This window comes from Triticum urartu, chromosome 7, assembly GCF_003073215.2.
Source record: "Triticum urartu cultivar G1812 chromosome 7, Tu2.1, whole genome shotgun sequence".
NCBI lineage: Eukaryota > Viridiplantae > Streptophyta > Magnoliopsida > Poales > Poaceae > Triticum > Triticum urartu.
Genome location: NC_053028.1, coordinates 35356062 through 35371039, shown reverse-complemented (window position 1 = coordinate 35371039; position 14978 = coordinate 35356062). Strand labels below are relative to the sequence as shown.

The window sequence follows — 14978 nt, the reverse complement described above, 5'->3', positions numbered from 1 at the left end:
GCGGCGGTAGGGGGAGGTTCCACGGCGCTCGGGGTGAACTACGGCCAGGTGGCCGACAACCTGCGGCGGTCGTGCTCCTCCGTGCGCTGAACGCCACCAAGGTCAAGCTATACGATGAGGATGCGCGCGTGCTCAGCGCGTTCGCCGGCTCCAACGTGGACTTCACCATGGGACTCCCGGACAACATGGTCCCCGCGCCTGGCGTCTAAAAAACCAGCTTACGGTTCCTCCTAAAAAGGATTTTCAGTAACACGAGGGCTGGCACTGAACAGATACCGCAATTTTCTATTGTAAAAACTAATATTCCATCTATCGATGCTTTTTCTCTCTTTTTTTTCATTGTCGTCTTCTTCCCCAACGATTCGATGGCCTTCAAGAGTGAGGTGAGGAAGGGCGGGGGACGTCGGTCGGCCAGTCGGCGACAGTGGGGAAGGCTAGAATCAAGAGCTGGCGGTGGCGGTTGACGTGAAACTTCCCTCTCGCCAACGGTATTCTGGTAAAGGGGGAGCTAAAAAGTTTGTCTCCAAAACTCCATATCTTCAGGACGAGGTTTTTCTTAAGGGGAGCTGTATAAATTTTTACAGGACCAGCTGTTTTGCGAGATCTGGAATGGCCTTTTCTTTCGCCCAAAACTTAGGAATCTATTAGAGATGCTCTTAGGTGCATTGCAAAGTAGATTTTCTAAATTATACTCCCTCTAAGACATTTTATATCACTTGCGGGGAGTACCTTTTGTCAAACAGTGATAATGACCTTCCTTGATTGTACAAAAACATGCTAGGTCCGTTTGCAATATTTTTGACTACTACTACCAGACTATCTTCTCTATACATGTGAATTTTGACGTGTACGCTTACTAGTAGTTCAAAAAACAGCAGTTGAGAAAAGTGTGCCAGACTATGCCAGACGGGTGCATCCATGAGCATGTAGTTTTACCTAATTTTAATGCTTCTGCTATTTGCAATTTCCATCATTATCAATTCACATGAACGTTTTCTTATGTTGTAAACATTTCTTAAAAAATTTCAACAATTTTGGAATAACAAATTGTGTGTGAAAATTTTACATAGTTAAAACACATTTTCCAAAAGTGGTAACAAATTCACAATTGATGAAAATTTTGAAGAAAAATTTCAGTTCATATGCTTTTTTAAAAATTTATCAAATTTATTGAAGCACAAATATTTTTAAACTGTGTGAATAAAAAAGTCAAGAAAGGGATTATTTTTAATCAAATTCTAGAATTTGAAAAAAAAATATAAACAATATTTGAAAATAAGAACATTTTCTGGTATTCCAAAGATTTTTCAAGTTTTTGAAAAGGTTTCAAGAATTGTAATAAAGTTCAAAAAGGAGGAAAATGAATTAACGAGAAAACCGAAGAAAAACGAAAAATAGAAAATAAAAAATGCTTATTCCCTAGAAAATAAAAATTGTTTTCAAAATATGTTTATAAAGTTTAAAAATATTCTTAAATTTTTAAAAATGTTTGTGTTTTCAAGTGATGCTCACAAATTTGAGAAGTGTTTGCATTTTCAAAAAATACTATGAAGTTTAAAAAAAATTCAAGTTTCAAAGAAAATGTTCGCAAATTTGAAAAATTGTTCGCACTTTAAGAAAAATGTTCACAATTCTGAAAAAGTGTTCATGAATTTGAAAAAATTTCACAAAATAAAAAATGTTTGCGTTTCAAAAAGAAGTTCAAAGTTTGAAAAAAAATTCGGATTTTTTAAAATGTTTGTGTTTCAGAAAACATTTTAAAATTTGAAAAACACATTAGCTACAATACCCCCTCGGTCGGTTCGCTACAGTTTCCTGCCCGGTAGTACAGTGCTGGTTTGGTCTGCTACAGTAAATCAATTCTTGTTGATAAGAAACTCTGCTAATATATCAGCAAATCTGGTTGGTTCTAGTGTTTTTTCTTCTGATTTTCAATCCCGGGCTACAGTACACACTTACTAGTTACTACTAGGCCTGCCCATAGTGGACTCGGAACAAGTCAGGTCTCTATTTTTAGAGTGCGGACAATGTATTTTTAAGAAAGACCATTATACTCATTATTATGAAGGGTATGAAGAGATCTCCTTTGTTGATGTGTTTAAAGGTTATAAAGCAGAAATGCCTTATATTTTGGGACAGAGGGATTACTTGTCGCTGCTTTAATACAATTCTGTACTAAAGTTGTACTAAACCAGCGACAGGTAATATGGATAGGAGGAGTAAAGGAAGTAAAACTGAAATTTGCTCTATTATTTGCTATGCCTAGATTTACTTGTGTTATTGCCACTTCGTTTGGAGTCTATCCCATCTCATGTCACATTGAACACTATATATAATCCAAACATCTCAAAGATACAAGTTTCCAATGTTTGAGTAATTTTGAGAAGACACTAAAATCAGCAACCGGGATGAATGGTACTGGCTACAAAATTTCCACGCTGTGGATGAACTCAACTTCAGCAACTGTAGATTCTTGAGATGGTTCGCTTTCTTCCTCCATTTCCCCGGTGATATCCTCGAGTGACATCCCTTTGGATTCCGGCAAGGCAAGAGTGAACATGACTCCAACCAGGTTGCACCCTGCGAGAAGTAGGAGAGAGCTCCGGATGCTCGTATGAGAATACTGGAACCAGAGAACACCGATGATGGCACCACACTTACCCCCGGCAGCCGATATGCCGTTGCACGTCGACCGCAGCCGCGTCGGGAATATCTCGGTAGGCAGGATGAAAGTGGTGGAGTTGGGGCCGAAGTTTGCGAAGAAGAGGATCAATGCATACATGATGGCGAAGCCTGCGTGCATGCTGGGTTTGGACCAGAACTTGTAGGGCGCGGCGAGCCCGATCATGAAGATGGTCATCATGGTGAACCCCATGAGCTGGATCTTGATGCGGCCGATGCGGTCAACGAAGAGGACAGTGAGGAAGTACCCTGGCAGGGAACCGCCGACCACGATGATGGCCTGCGTGCGGGCTATCTTGTAGGTCTGCTCGAGAGGGCTCATCTCGGCCGCGTCTCCAAACCAGCCGATGCCGCTGAAGATGTCCTTCATGAAGAGGTTGAGGGAGTAGAAGACGACGTCGAGGACGAACCAGCACACGGTGGTTCCGAGGAGCTGGCGGCCATGCTTGTGAAGGAACTCCATGGAGAAGAGGCCAAACTCGTCCTGCTTAACGACGGCCTCCGCGTCCATGTCCGACACGAAGTCGATGTCGAGGACCGCGGCCATGTCAGACGCCGCTAGCTTGAGGTTCTTGGCGATGAGCGCGGTGTAGCGCGCCGTCTCGGGCATCTTCATGCGCCAGTAGTAGGTGAGCAGGGCAGGAACGGCGCCGAGCATGAGTACTATGCGCCACACGTAGTCTGCTTGCCCGAGCTGGTCAGTATCGTACGCGGCCGTGTTCTTGAAGCTCGCAGAGAGCACCAGAACAACAGCCCCAGCAGCCAGGTTCCCAAGACCCTTTATGCAGGGCAAGCATAATACGATAAGGATTAAAATATTATCTTTGACTGAGTTAGACGAGAAAAAAGAAATGGAGGTTGTAGATTAAGAATGAGATGCAGCACAGGCTCCAAAAAATATTGTGATGGTTTTACTTACACACCTGCATAGCGAAGACCGCTGCTATGAAGGCTCCGCGAGTCCTCTTGTTGGCATACTCAGACATGATGGTCGCCGAGAGCGGGTAGTCGCCGCCGATGCCGAAGCCGAGCCAGAAGCGGAAGAAGCACAACGTGGCCACGACGCACTTGGGCTTGTTGTGGAAGGAGAGGCCGGACGCGAGCGAGCACACCACCATGAGCTTGAGCGTGACGCCGTAGATCAGCTTCCGCCCCATCCTGTCGCCGAGCCAGCCGAAGAAGAGCTGCCCCAGGACCGTGCCGCAGAGCGCCACGCCGCTGACGGCACCGGCAACGTTGCCGGGGAGCCTGCCATCCGCCGAGTGGTAGTAGATGCGGCCCAGGAGGTCGGCGATGAGGGAGACCGAGAACAGGTCGTAGGCGTCCGTGAAGAAGCCCATGCCAGCGATGACGATGGTGGTGAAGTGGTACAGCTGCGTCCCGGCGACGTCCAGGGCCTCGAGCACCTTGACCTGCTTGCGAGCCCGCCGCGTCTCGCATTTCACCGACGTCACCGCGTCCAGGACGTGGTACAGCATGGCGCTCCCGGCGCCATGGAGGTGGAAGAAGAGGGAGCTGCACGCGTGCCTCCTCGCAGGCTAGGTCGTGAACATTGTAGTAGTAGTCTCTGGGGAAACCAAGCGCTTCATGTTTGCCATATATAAAACCGCCCGGTTGTCTCCGTTCTTATTTTATACAACTGGACGAGTGTCCTCTGAAATATGACTACGAGGGTCCCTCCCAGCTGGACGAATTGACAACTTTGCTGACGAACTTGCTGCCGTTGCTATGCTTTGCTGACAGTGGAAGGCGACTGACAGAATGAAGACGACGACAAACAGTTGTTCCATAGAGACAAAAGGGCGGAAACAACAAGATCAGGATATCTGATTAGTCATTCTTGATAAAGGTTGTTTTTATTCTAAAGGATACAAATATAATGAGTATGAATCCAGTCTTTGCATAACTAGGATGCCCGCTAGACCTCATACTGCACGACGTCACGTCATGCCAACTAGCATAGCACGCACCTCACCTGAGCACCCTCCAAGTGTGCTGCACCATCGTCTACCATCCGTTGACCCATTAGACATCAAAGGTCACTCCATGTTGTGAGGAGAAACTACGGAGTGGTTTTCTGATTGTAGGTTATTATTTTTTTTGTCAGGGAAGAAAGTGGTTGAAAGGAGCCACGAGCTGTCCCCGGTGCGCCATCTGTGTCAACATCTCACAAGTAATCCATCTGATTGAACAATTGATCGATCTTCTCTCATCAATCCATCTGCATCCAGGTAATGCATCATGGAACATTAACTCGAATGATTCGTGAGTTCAATGTGACGCACAGTGTGAGATGAAGGTTGTATACCACCTCAACGTGAAGCCACGCATGTGGTGGATCTGCCATGGATGATGGATGGACGGAAGAGTGTAAAAGTTTGAGATGTGAAACTTTGTACTCGAACTTCTCACAAGAATTATTTTTTTGAAAAATCACCGGGGGGGGGGGGGGGGGGGGGGGGAGCTCCCCACCTAAATACATTTCTCAAGTTCATAACCCATCGTCAGACTGATTACAAAGGGGAATTACATAAGCACGTGAAGTCGTGATAACAGGTAGGAACGCCAGGAGGAGGCGGCCTGCTTGTGCACCGGTTTCTTCGTCCGGTGCGTCCAGAGCATGAGATCATCCATGATGCGCCTGAGGGTGAGAATACTGTGGTGATTTTGTTGCTTGAAGGTCATAGCGTTTCTGGAATCCCAAACCTTCCATAGGATGAGGAGGAGGACGGAGTGCCAGATTACCGCATCCACCTGTGTAGGGAGGCGGCAGTCCCAGAGTCCATCAATGGTACTTGAAGGAGAGAGGCCGATCCGTTGCCAAATACGTTGTGAAAGAGGACAGTCTAGGAATATGTGTGAACTGGTTTCACCATCATGTCCGCAGCGCGGGCATAGTGAGTCGGTGACGATATTCTTGCGCTAAAGGTTGCTTTTTGAGTTGAGTCGACCATGAAACAGGAGCCATGCAAAGATCTTCACGCGTTCCACCAGATGGCAACGGCATGCACGTCGTCATCGTCACAAGAATTCACTCTCTAGCTACCAACTAATGTAATAATGATTCGTCGATGTCCATGATGTAGGCAGTCGTGATGATGTATCATGTAGGCAGTGCTTGCCTATATGTTTTTCCCTCTCAAATTTATTGTTGTTGTGTTGACAAATCCCATAATATTTTCCTGATGTACAATATATAAGGACATATATGTAAATGATCATATATTATTATTTTTGTCTTTCTAGGGGTAGCAACTGGCGTTTGCTCTGTAGCGAAGCATGGGGGTTCACAATGCGGGGCAAGAGGAAAAGCGACAACATGTATGGGTTCCGTGCCAAAATAGAAGATGTCATGTGAGAGAGGGGTTCTTGAGTCATGCTTATTGAGTTATGGTGTGTGACTTTTTTTCTCTCCCGTTGTAACGCACGGGCATCTTTGCTAGTTGAGATAAAAGGATGGAAACAACAAGATCAGGGTATCTGATTAGTCATTCTTCATAAAGGTTGTTTTTATTCTAAAGGATACAAACATAATGAGTATGAATCCAGTCTTTGCATGAGGATGCACACAACCAACACTAACGTGTGCGCGCGTGCGCGCACACTCACACACACACACATAAAGAATTGCGCCAGCAAAGAGCAAAGTCATACAAGACCGAAACTCTACCTAGGTGGACGAACGTGAAAAGGAAAAATCTAAGAAGAGATCAAAACAGTGATCGACGAACTACAACAACGACCATCCACACTAACCATCTCCTCAGATCACAAAGACATTGAGAAATGTTCTCCAACAGAACGCCTCCAGCAAGGAAATGGCAGTCAAGCGCCGATGTCTTCGGATCTGAGCATGAAAGATCAAATCCTAGGTTTTCACCCTGAAGATAAGGTCGAGCAAATCCGAGCAGTGCTTTCAACAATGTAACAACGCAAAATCCCGCCATTGCTAGGTATAACCAATTAGGTTCAAACCTTGGGTTTTCACTCAAGCTCGAAGCCGAGTACTCGAGAAGCACCACCAAATCAAAGTCATCATGTTGCACCACCATTTTCCATGATCCCAACAGCTACGTGTATTGCACAGTCTTGATGTGAGATGCCACACCAGTGAAGACCATACCCGCACAAGCATACAGTCAAGCGCAACAAGTATTGATGTCCACCAATGGCTCGGAATGATGAAGATCTCACCGATGCACATACGAGGAAAATTTGTGAGTGAGGAAGGTCACTGGCACCGCCAAAATGCCAATTGGGGAAACTATACAGTGTAGCAGAGTCCTCATGCTTCGACTTCCTCTTCTGTCGAACGGAATAGGTCGGCAAACCATACTCACCGTTGCTATTGGATAGGAAGGTCCAAGACCCTTCGGCCTGGAGCGACAACACCGCCTCGAAGTGCAGGACCACTGTGCCATCCACACTTCTGAGTGGAGCCCACCTCGCTGGGATGCAAAAGGTTGCCGCTACCATCCGCATACCTGCAGATGGGATTGTGGCCACCAACACCTCACCACGAGAGATCGCCTGCCCGACCGGAAACATCATCACCACTGCTACACAACCATGCCCTCTAGCTCAAGTCATTGCTTGTAGATCGCTTGCCCCACCGGAAACATCACCACCACCGCTGCACAACCACACCCTCGAGGTCAAGTCGTTGCTTGTAGATCGCATCCGCCAGTAAAGGTTAAGGGGAAGAGACCTCATTTCCGCCTTCACCGGCTAGTGCCGGGACTTAGCCTAGCCACTGCTCTCTAGCAGTGGCGAGAGGAAGGGGGATAGAGTGGTAGGAGGAGGCGGCTCTCAAGCTAGTCAGAATCATGATTCTGAATCAGATTGGTGCTTTGATGGTAGGACCATTCTTGTTGTTCATTTATATTTCTTAAGTGTATTCTTACTGTTATGATAGTGTAGTTTCCTGTTACATTATACATTTCCCTCTATGCTAACTATGGATAAACTAATTAATACTCCTCCCATCTCAAAGTATGAGCATATATCGTTTCATAGGGATAAACCTTTATCCAACACCTATCCTACAATGGGGTGATGTCAGCTCCTTAGAGATAATAAATGAAATGTTTGATAAGTTGGATGAGAGATAGTGAAGAAGGAATTTTTTTTCTATTGTGCCAGCATGCCTTTATTTCACCACATATTTTCTATTAGATTTTCCCTTTCTATAGGCATACATGCACAAGTTATTGGAGATAACGCGAAGTGATAAGAGATAATCTATAGTATAACATGTTTTTACTACCATGTATAAACATGTGGAATGCGAAGGAAAGACTTTTTGATGTGAAGAGCAGGAGCTCTGCTTTTGCATTAAAGAAGAATAGAGGTTTTACATAGTTCGGACAAATCCAGACCAAGAGCCCGGCCTTTCATCAGAGAGTATTGACAGGAGAAAGACAAAGACAAATAATATGAAAAGACGCCATGGGTTTCTATGTGTCCCCAGCGCCCGCCTCTTTTGTGGCCTCGTAGAAAATCTTGACGTCTTCTCTTATCAGTCCAGCAAGTGCAGTCGGCGTCAGCTCCTTCTGCTCAAAGACCCTACGGTTTCTTTCTTTCCACAGGTTCCACACTATGTAAGCAGCTAGTGTGATTTCATCTCTCTTCTTGTCCTTGGTTCCATCGCATGTGCATAGCCGAGACCACCACTCTCCAATGGAGGTTGCCGAGGAGTCCATCATGCCCATCCTGTCGTCAGCTTGCTGGAACTGGAGCCAAACCTCTTTCACAAAGCAACAGGCCAGGGTGATGTGTTCGGCCATCTCCTTTTCTTGATCACAAAGGCAACATACGTCATTGTGTGGCAATCCCATCGCTTGCAGACGATCCGCCGTCCAATTTCTGTTTTGCAGCAACAACCATAAGTAGAATTTAACTTTTCCTTCCATCTTGCCCCTCCACACTTGGGCCAGCCCAGGCTTGTTGGTCCTTGCCATAAAGTGGGCGTCATAAGCAGAGACGGCAGAGTATTTTCAATTAGCAGTCAGGTTCCAAAGGATCTTGTCTTTGCTGTCCGTGAGCTGGATCAATTGAAGTTCCTCCCAAAGTCGGACGAACTGGTTGAGCTGCCCTTCTGTTGTCATTCTCTGTAACCCAAGGATCCATCTTCTGTGGAGCGCCTCTCTAACCGACATCTTCTTGAATTTGGCCAGTTGGTATAGTTCAGGATACATAAAACATGGGGCCTCCCCGTTTAGCCATCAGTCCCTCCAGAATGCCGCAATGCTGCCGTCTCCCAGCTGAATCAACGTGCAGCTCGTAAGCAACTGCTTATCCATCTCATCACAAGGCGTCGGCGATCCCATCCATGGCCTATCCTCATCTTCCCGTCGAAACCATTCCCACCTTAGACAGAGAGCACGGCTGAAGCAGTCAATGTTTTTGACCCCTAGTCCACCACATCTTATTGGGGAGAAAACTTGCTTCCACTTGACAAGGCTTTTCCCTCCAATGTTTGCATCTGCGGCCTCCCAAAGAAAGTTTCTTCTCAACTTATCCACATTCTTAATAAACCACTTATCCGGGGCAAAGGTTGTCAAGAAGTAAGCTTCCGTTGTTGTGACCACCGAGTTTATGTACACTAATCTTCCTCTCCTATTAAGCATTCTGCCTTTCCTCAAAGAAATTTTTCCGGCCATTTTATCAATCAGTGGTTGAATCTCAACTCTCTTTGGTTTTCGAATCCCAAGGGGAAATCCCAAGTATTGGCAAGGAAGAGAGCCTTGCACAATCCTAGCATCGATCAACAACTGTTGCAAATCCCTGTCCTGGAAAGCAACAGGGTACGCCATTGATTTTGCCATGTTTGTTTTGAGTCCAGAGGCATTCCCAAACATTTCCAGAATGGCCTGGACAACAGTGATCTCTTCTCGCGCCGGGTTGATGAAGAGTGCAGCATCATCGGCATAGAAACTCGCCCGGAATCTGGCCACGCGCGTTCGCAAAGGCTTCAAAATATTCTTCTCGGTGGCCATCTCAAGCAGTCTCTGCAGCGGTTCCATAGCAATGATAAACAACAGGGGGGACAGAGGGTCTCCCTGTCTCAAGCCACGCATGTGGGTAAAAGGTGTGCCGGGCGTTCCATTCAACAGAATTCTAGAGGAGGAGGATGCCAAGATCAGAGCAATCATGTCCCTCCATCTTTGCCCAAATCCCATGGCCTCCATGACTTCAAATAGATATCCCCATGACACGGAATCGAAAGCCTTGGCTATATCAAGCTTTAGGAAGACCAGGGGGATTTCGCCAAGTGAGCCGCTTTGATCACATTCTTGATATATAGAAAATTGTCTTGGATGGACTGTCCTCGAATGAAGGCACTCTGATTGTGCGTGATCAGGTTGTGGATTTCTGGAGCCAGCCGGGAAGCGAGCATCTTACTGACCAGCTTCGGAATGCTCTGCATTAGGCTTATTGGCCTGAAATCTCCTGGATCCTGCGCCTCCGCACGTTTAGGAATCAAAACAACATTCACAGTATTAAACAGATCCCAATTCCTTCCGCGCAGATTGTGAACACAGTTAACAGCAGCAAGGAGATCCGTTTTTATGATCATCCAACATCGCTTGAAGAAAGCCCCAGTGAATCCATCAGGCCCCGGTGCTTTCTCGCCATGCATTTCTTTGATCGCCGATAAAAGCTCAGTCTCTGTGAACGCCCCGTCCAGGTGCTCTAGCTGTCTTCGCGGCATCCCCAGCTCCTCCCAATTCAGTGTTGTAGATCACACGAAAGGCGTACCCATCAGGTTTTTGAACCGATCTCTGAGGATGTCAGCCTTCCCAACATGGTCGGAAACCGGCCCATCTCTTCCCAGAAGGACCGGGATGTGATTCTTCCGTCGGCGGCCACTCACTCTTAGGTGGAAAATCGGGTACTAGCGTCTCCCTCTTTTATCTCAGTAATTCTGGATTTTTGCCGCCACCTTGCCCTGTCGACAGCCGCAATACCCAGCAGCTTAGCTTTGAGCAAACCTCTCAGGTGTCTCTCCTCCTCGGAAAGAGCCCTCTCCTCTTGAGCCAGATCAAGTCGGAAGTTGACCTCGTTAGCTAACCCGGACATGAAGACGACTCATCTCCTCTTGTGCTTGCTCCAAATTCTGAGAGCCTTTGTGTTGGAAATATGCCCTAGAGGCAATAATAAAATGAATATTATTATATTTCTTTGTTCATGATAATTGTCTATTGTTCATGCTATAATTGTGTTATCCGGAAATCGTAATACATGTGTGAATACATAGACCACAACACGTCCCTTGTGAGCCTCTAGTTGACTAGCTCGTTGATCAAAGGATATTCATGGTTTCCTGACTATGGACATTAGATGTCAATGATAACGGGATCACATCATTAGGAGAATGATGTGATGGACAAGACCCAATCCTAAGCTTAGCTCAAAGATCGTGTAGTTCGTTTGCTGTAGCTTTTCTGAATGTCAAGTATCATTTCCTTAGACCATGAGATTGTGCAACTCCCAGATACCGTAGGAGTGCCTTGGGTGTGCCAAACGTCACAACATAACTGGATGACTATAAAGGTACATTACAGGTATCTCCGAAAGTGTCTATTGGGTTGGCACGAATCGAGACTGGGATTTGTCACTCCGTATGACGGAGAGGTATCTCTGGGCCCACTCGGTAATGCATCATTATAATGAGCTCAAAGTGATCAAGTGATTGATCACGGGATCATGCATTACGGTACGAGTAAAGTGACTTGCCGGTAACGAGACTGAACAAGGTATTGGGATACCAACGATCGAGTCTCGGGCAAGTAACGTACCGATAGACAAAGGGAATTGTATACGGATTGATTGAATCCTCGACATCGTGGTTCATCCGATGAGATCATCGTGGAGCTTGTGGGAGCCAACATGGGTATCCAGATCCCGCTGTTGGTTATTGACCGGAGAGGCTTCTCGGTCATGTCTGCATGTCTCCCGAACCCGTAGGGTCTACACACTTAAGGTTCGATGACACTAGGGTTGTAGAGATATTAGCACACGGTAACCCGAAAGTTGTTCGGAGTCCCGTATGAGATCCCGGACGTCACGAGGAGTTCCGCAATGGTCCGGAGGTAAAGATTTATATATAGGAAGTCCAGTTTCGGCCATCGGGAAGGTTTCGGGGTCACCGGTATTGTACTGGGACCACCGGAAGGGTCCCGGGGGTCCACCGTGTGGGGCCACCTATCCCGGAGGGCCCCATGGCCTGAAGTGGGAGGGGAACCAGCCCCTAGTGGGCTGGTGCGCCCCCCTTGGGCCTCCCCCTGCGCCTAGGGTTAGAAACCCTAGGGGTGGGGGCGCCACCCTTGCCTTGGGGGGCAAGGCACCCCCTTGACCGCCGCCCCCCCTAGGAGATTGGATCTCCTAGGGCCGGTGCCCCCCCCCCTAGGCACACTATATATAGTGGGGGGAGAGCTGCACACCCAAGCCCCTGGCCTCTCCCTCTCCCTCCCGTGACACTCCTCCATCTCCCAGCGCTTGGCGAAGCCCTGCCGAGATCACCGTTGCTTCCACCACCACGCCGTCGTGCTGCTGGATCTTCATCTCAACCTCTCCTTCCCCCTTGCTGGATCAAGAAGGAGGAGACGTCTCCCAACCGTACGTGTGTTGAACGCGGAGGTGCCGTCCGTTCGGCACTAGGTCATCGGTGATTTGAATCACGTCGAGTACGACTCCATCAACCCCGTTCTCTTGAACGCTTCCGCTCGTGATCTACAAGGGTATGTAGATGCACTCCTCTCTCCCTCGTTGCTAGATGACTCCATAGATTGATCTTGGTGATGCGTAGAAATTTTAAAATTCTGCTACGTTCCCCAACATGGCATCATGAGCTAGGTGTATGCGTAGTTACTATGCACGAGTAGAACACAAAGTAGTTGTGGGCGTCGATATTGTCAATTTGCTTGCCGTTACTAGTCTTATCTTGATTCGGCGGCATCGTGAGATGAAGCTGTTGGAAATATGCCCTAGAGGCAATAATAAAAGCATTATTATTATATTTCTTTGTTCATGATAATTGTCTTTATTCATGCTATAATTGTATTATCCGGAAATCGTAATACATGTGTGAATAATAGACACCAACAGTCCCCAGTAAGCCTCTATTTGACTAGCTCGTTGATCAACAGATAGTCATGGTTTCCTGACTATGGACATTGGATGTCATTGATAACGGGATCACATCATTAGGAGAATGATGTGATGGACAAGACCCAATCCTAAACATAGCATAAGATCGTATAGTTTGTTTGCTGGAGTTTTCCAATGTCAAGTATCTTTTCCTTAGATCATGAGATCGTGTAACTCCCGGATACCGTAGGAGTGCTTTGGGTGTGCCAAACGTCACAACGTAACTGGGTGACTATAAAGGTATACTACGGGTATCTCCGAAAGTGTTTGTTGGGTTGACACGGATCAAGACTGGGATTTGTCACTCCGTATGACGGAGAGGTATCACTGGGCCCACTCGGTGATGCATCATCATAATGAGCTCAAAGTGACCAAGTGTCTGGTCACGGGATCATGCATTACGGTACGAGTAAAGTGAATTGCCGGTAACGATATTGAACGAGGTATTGGGATACCGACGATCGAATCTCGGGCAAGTAACATACCGATTGACAAAGGGAATCGTATACGGGGTTGCTTGAATCCTCGACATCGTGGCTCATCCGATGAGATCATCGAGGAGCATGTGGGAGCCAACATGGGTATCTAGATCCCACTGTTGGTTATTGACCGGAGAGCGATCTCGGTCATGTCTACATGTCTCCCGAACCCGTAGGGTCTACACACTTAAGGTTCGGTGACGCTAGGGTTGTAGGGATATGTATATGCAGTAACCCGAATGTTTTTCGGAGTCCCGGATGAGATCCCGGACGTCACGAGGAGTTTCGGAATGGTCCGGAGGTAAAGATTTATATATGGGAAGTCCTGTTTCGGCCATCGGGACAAGTTTCGGGGTCATCGGTATTGTACCGGGACCACCGGAAGGGTCCCGGGGGTCCACCGGGTGGGTCCACCTACCCCGGGGGGGCACATGGGCTGTAGGGGGTGCTCCTTGGCCTACATGGGCCAAGGGCACCAGCCCCAAGAGGCCCATGCGCCTAGGGTTCACAAAAGGGAAGAGTCCCACTAGTGGAAGGCACCTCCTAGGTGCCTTGGGGGGGAGGGAAACCTCCCTTGGCCACCGCCCCCCCTAGGAGATTGGATCTCCTAGGGCCGGCGCCCCCCCCCCTTGGCCCTCCTATATATAGTGGGGAAGGAGGGCTTTTCATCGATGCCTTTGGTGCCTCCCTCTCCCTCTCCAACACCTCCTCCTCCTCCATAGCGCTTGGCGAAGCCCTGACGGAGTACTGCAGCTCCATCACCACCACGCCGTCATGCTGCTGCTGGAGCCATCTTCCTCAACCTCTCCTTCCCTCTTGCTGGATCAAGAAGAAGGAGACGTTACGCTGACCGTACGTGTGTTGAACGCGGAGGTGCCGTCCGTTTGGTGCTAGGATCTCCGGTGATTTGGATCACGTCGTGTTCGACTACCTCATCCCCGTTCTTTGAATCCTTCCGCTCGCGATCTACAAAGGTATGTAGATGCATCCGATCACTCGTTGCTAGATGAACTCATAGATGGATCTTGGTGAAACTGTAGGAAAATTTTTGTTTTCTGCAACGTTCCCCATCAGTGGTATCAGAGCCAGGTTTATGCGTAGTTCTTCTTGCGCGAGTAGAACACAATTTGTTGTGGGCGTAGATGTTGTCAACTTTCTTGCCGTTACTAGTCTTATCTTGCTTCAACGGTATTGTGGGATGAAGCGGCCCGGACCAACCTTACACGTACGCTTACGTGAGACCGGTTCCACCGACTAACATGCACTAGTTGCATAAGGTGGCTGGCGGGTGTCTGTCTCTCCTACTTTAGTTGGAGCGGATTCGATGAAAAGGGTCCTTATGAAGGGTAAATAGAAGTTGACAAATCACGTTGTGGCTTTCACGTAGGTAAGAAAACGTTCTTTCTAGAACCCTATTGCAGCCACGTAAAACTTGCAACAACAATTAGAGGACGTCTAACTTGTTTTTGCAGCAAGTGCTTTGTCATATGATATGGCCAAAGTTGTGATGAATGATGAATGATCTATATGTGATGTATGAGATGTTCATGCTATTGTAATAGGAATCACGACTTGCATGTCGATGAGTATGACAACCGGCAGGAGCCATAGGAGTTGTCTTTATTTTTTATATGACCTGCATGTCATTGAGGAACGCCATGTAAA

At 47.4% G+C, this 14978-nt stretch overlaps 1 protein-coding gene across 1 annotated transcript; it reads right to left on the bottom strand.

Annotated features, from left to right (window-relative positions):
- Positions 1–2422: 2422 nt before the first annotated feature.
- LOC125523121 (probable inorganic phosphate transporter 1-4) lies at positions 2423–13376 on the bottom strand. The gene is made up of 3 exons (XM_048688174.1): positions 13365–13376; positions 3606–4094; positions 2423–3460 (listed from the first exon to the last, which is right to left on the bottom strand). Exons 1-3 carry the CDS (start codon positions 13374–13376, stop codon positions 2423–2425), a joined length of 1539 nt encoding a protein of 512 aa, XP_048544131.1.
- Positions 13377–14978: the final 1602 nt, after the last annotated feature.

Excerpts from the sequence above, each read along its gene's own strand:
- LOC125523121 (XM_048688174.1), bottom strand. Across the intron at positions 3,461-3,605 it reads CAGCGGTCTTCGCTATGCAG|GGTCTTGGGAACCTGGCTGC; the intron begins GTGTGTAAGTAA and ends CCCTGCATAAAG.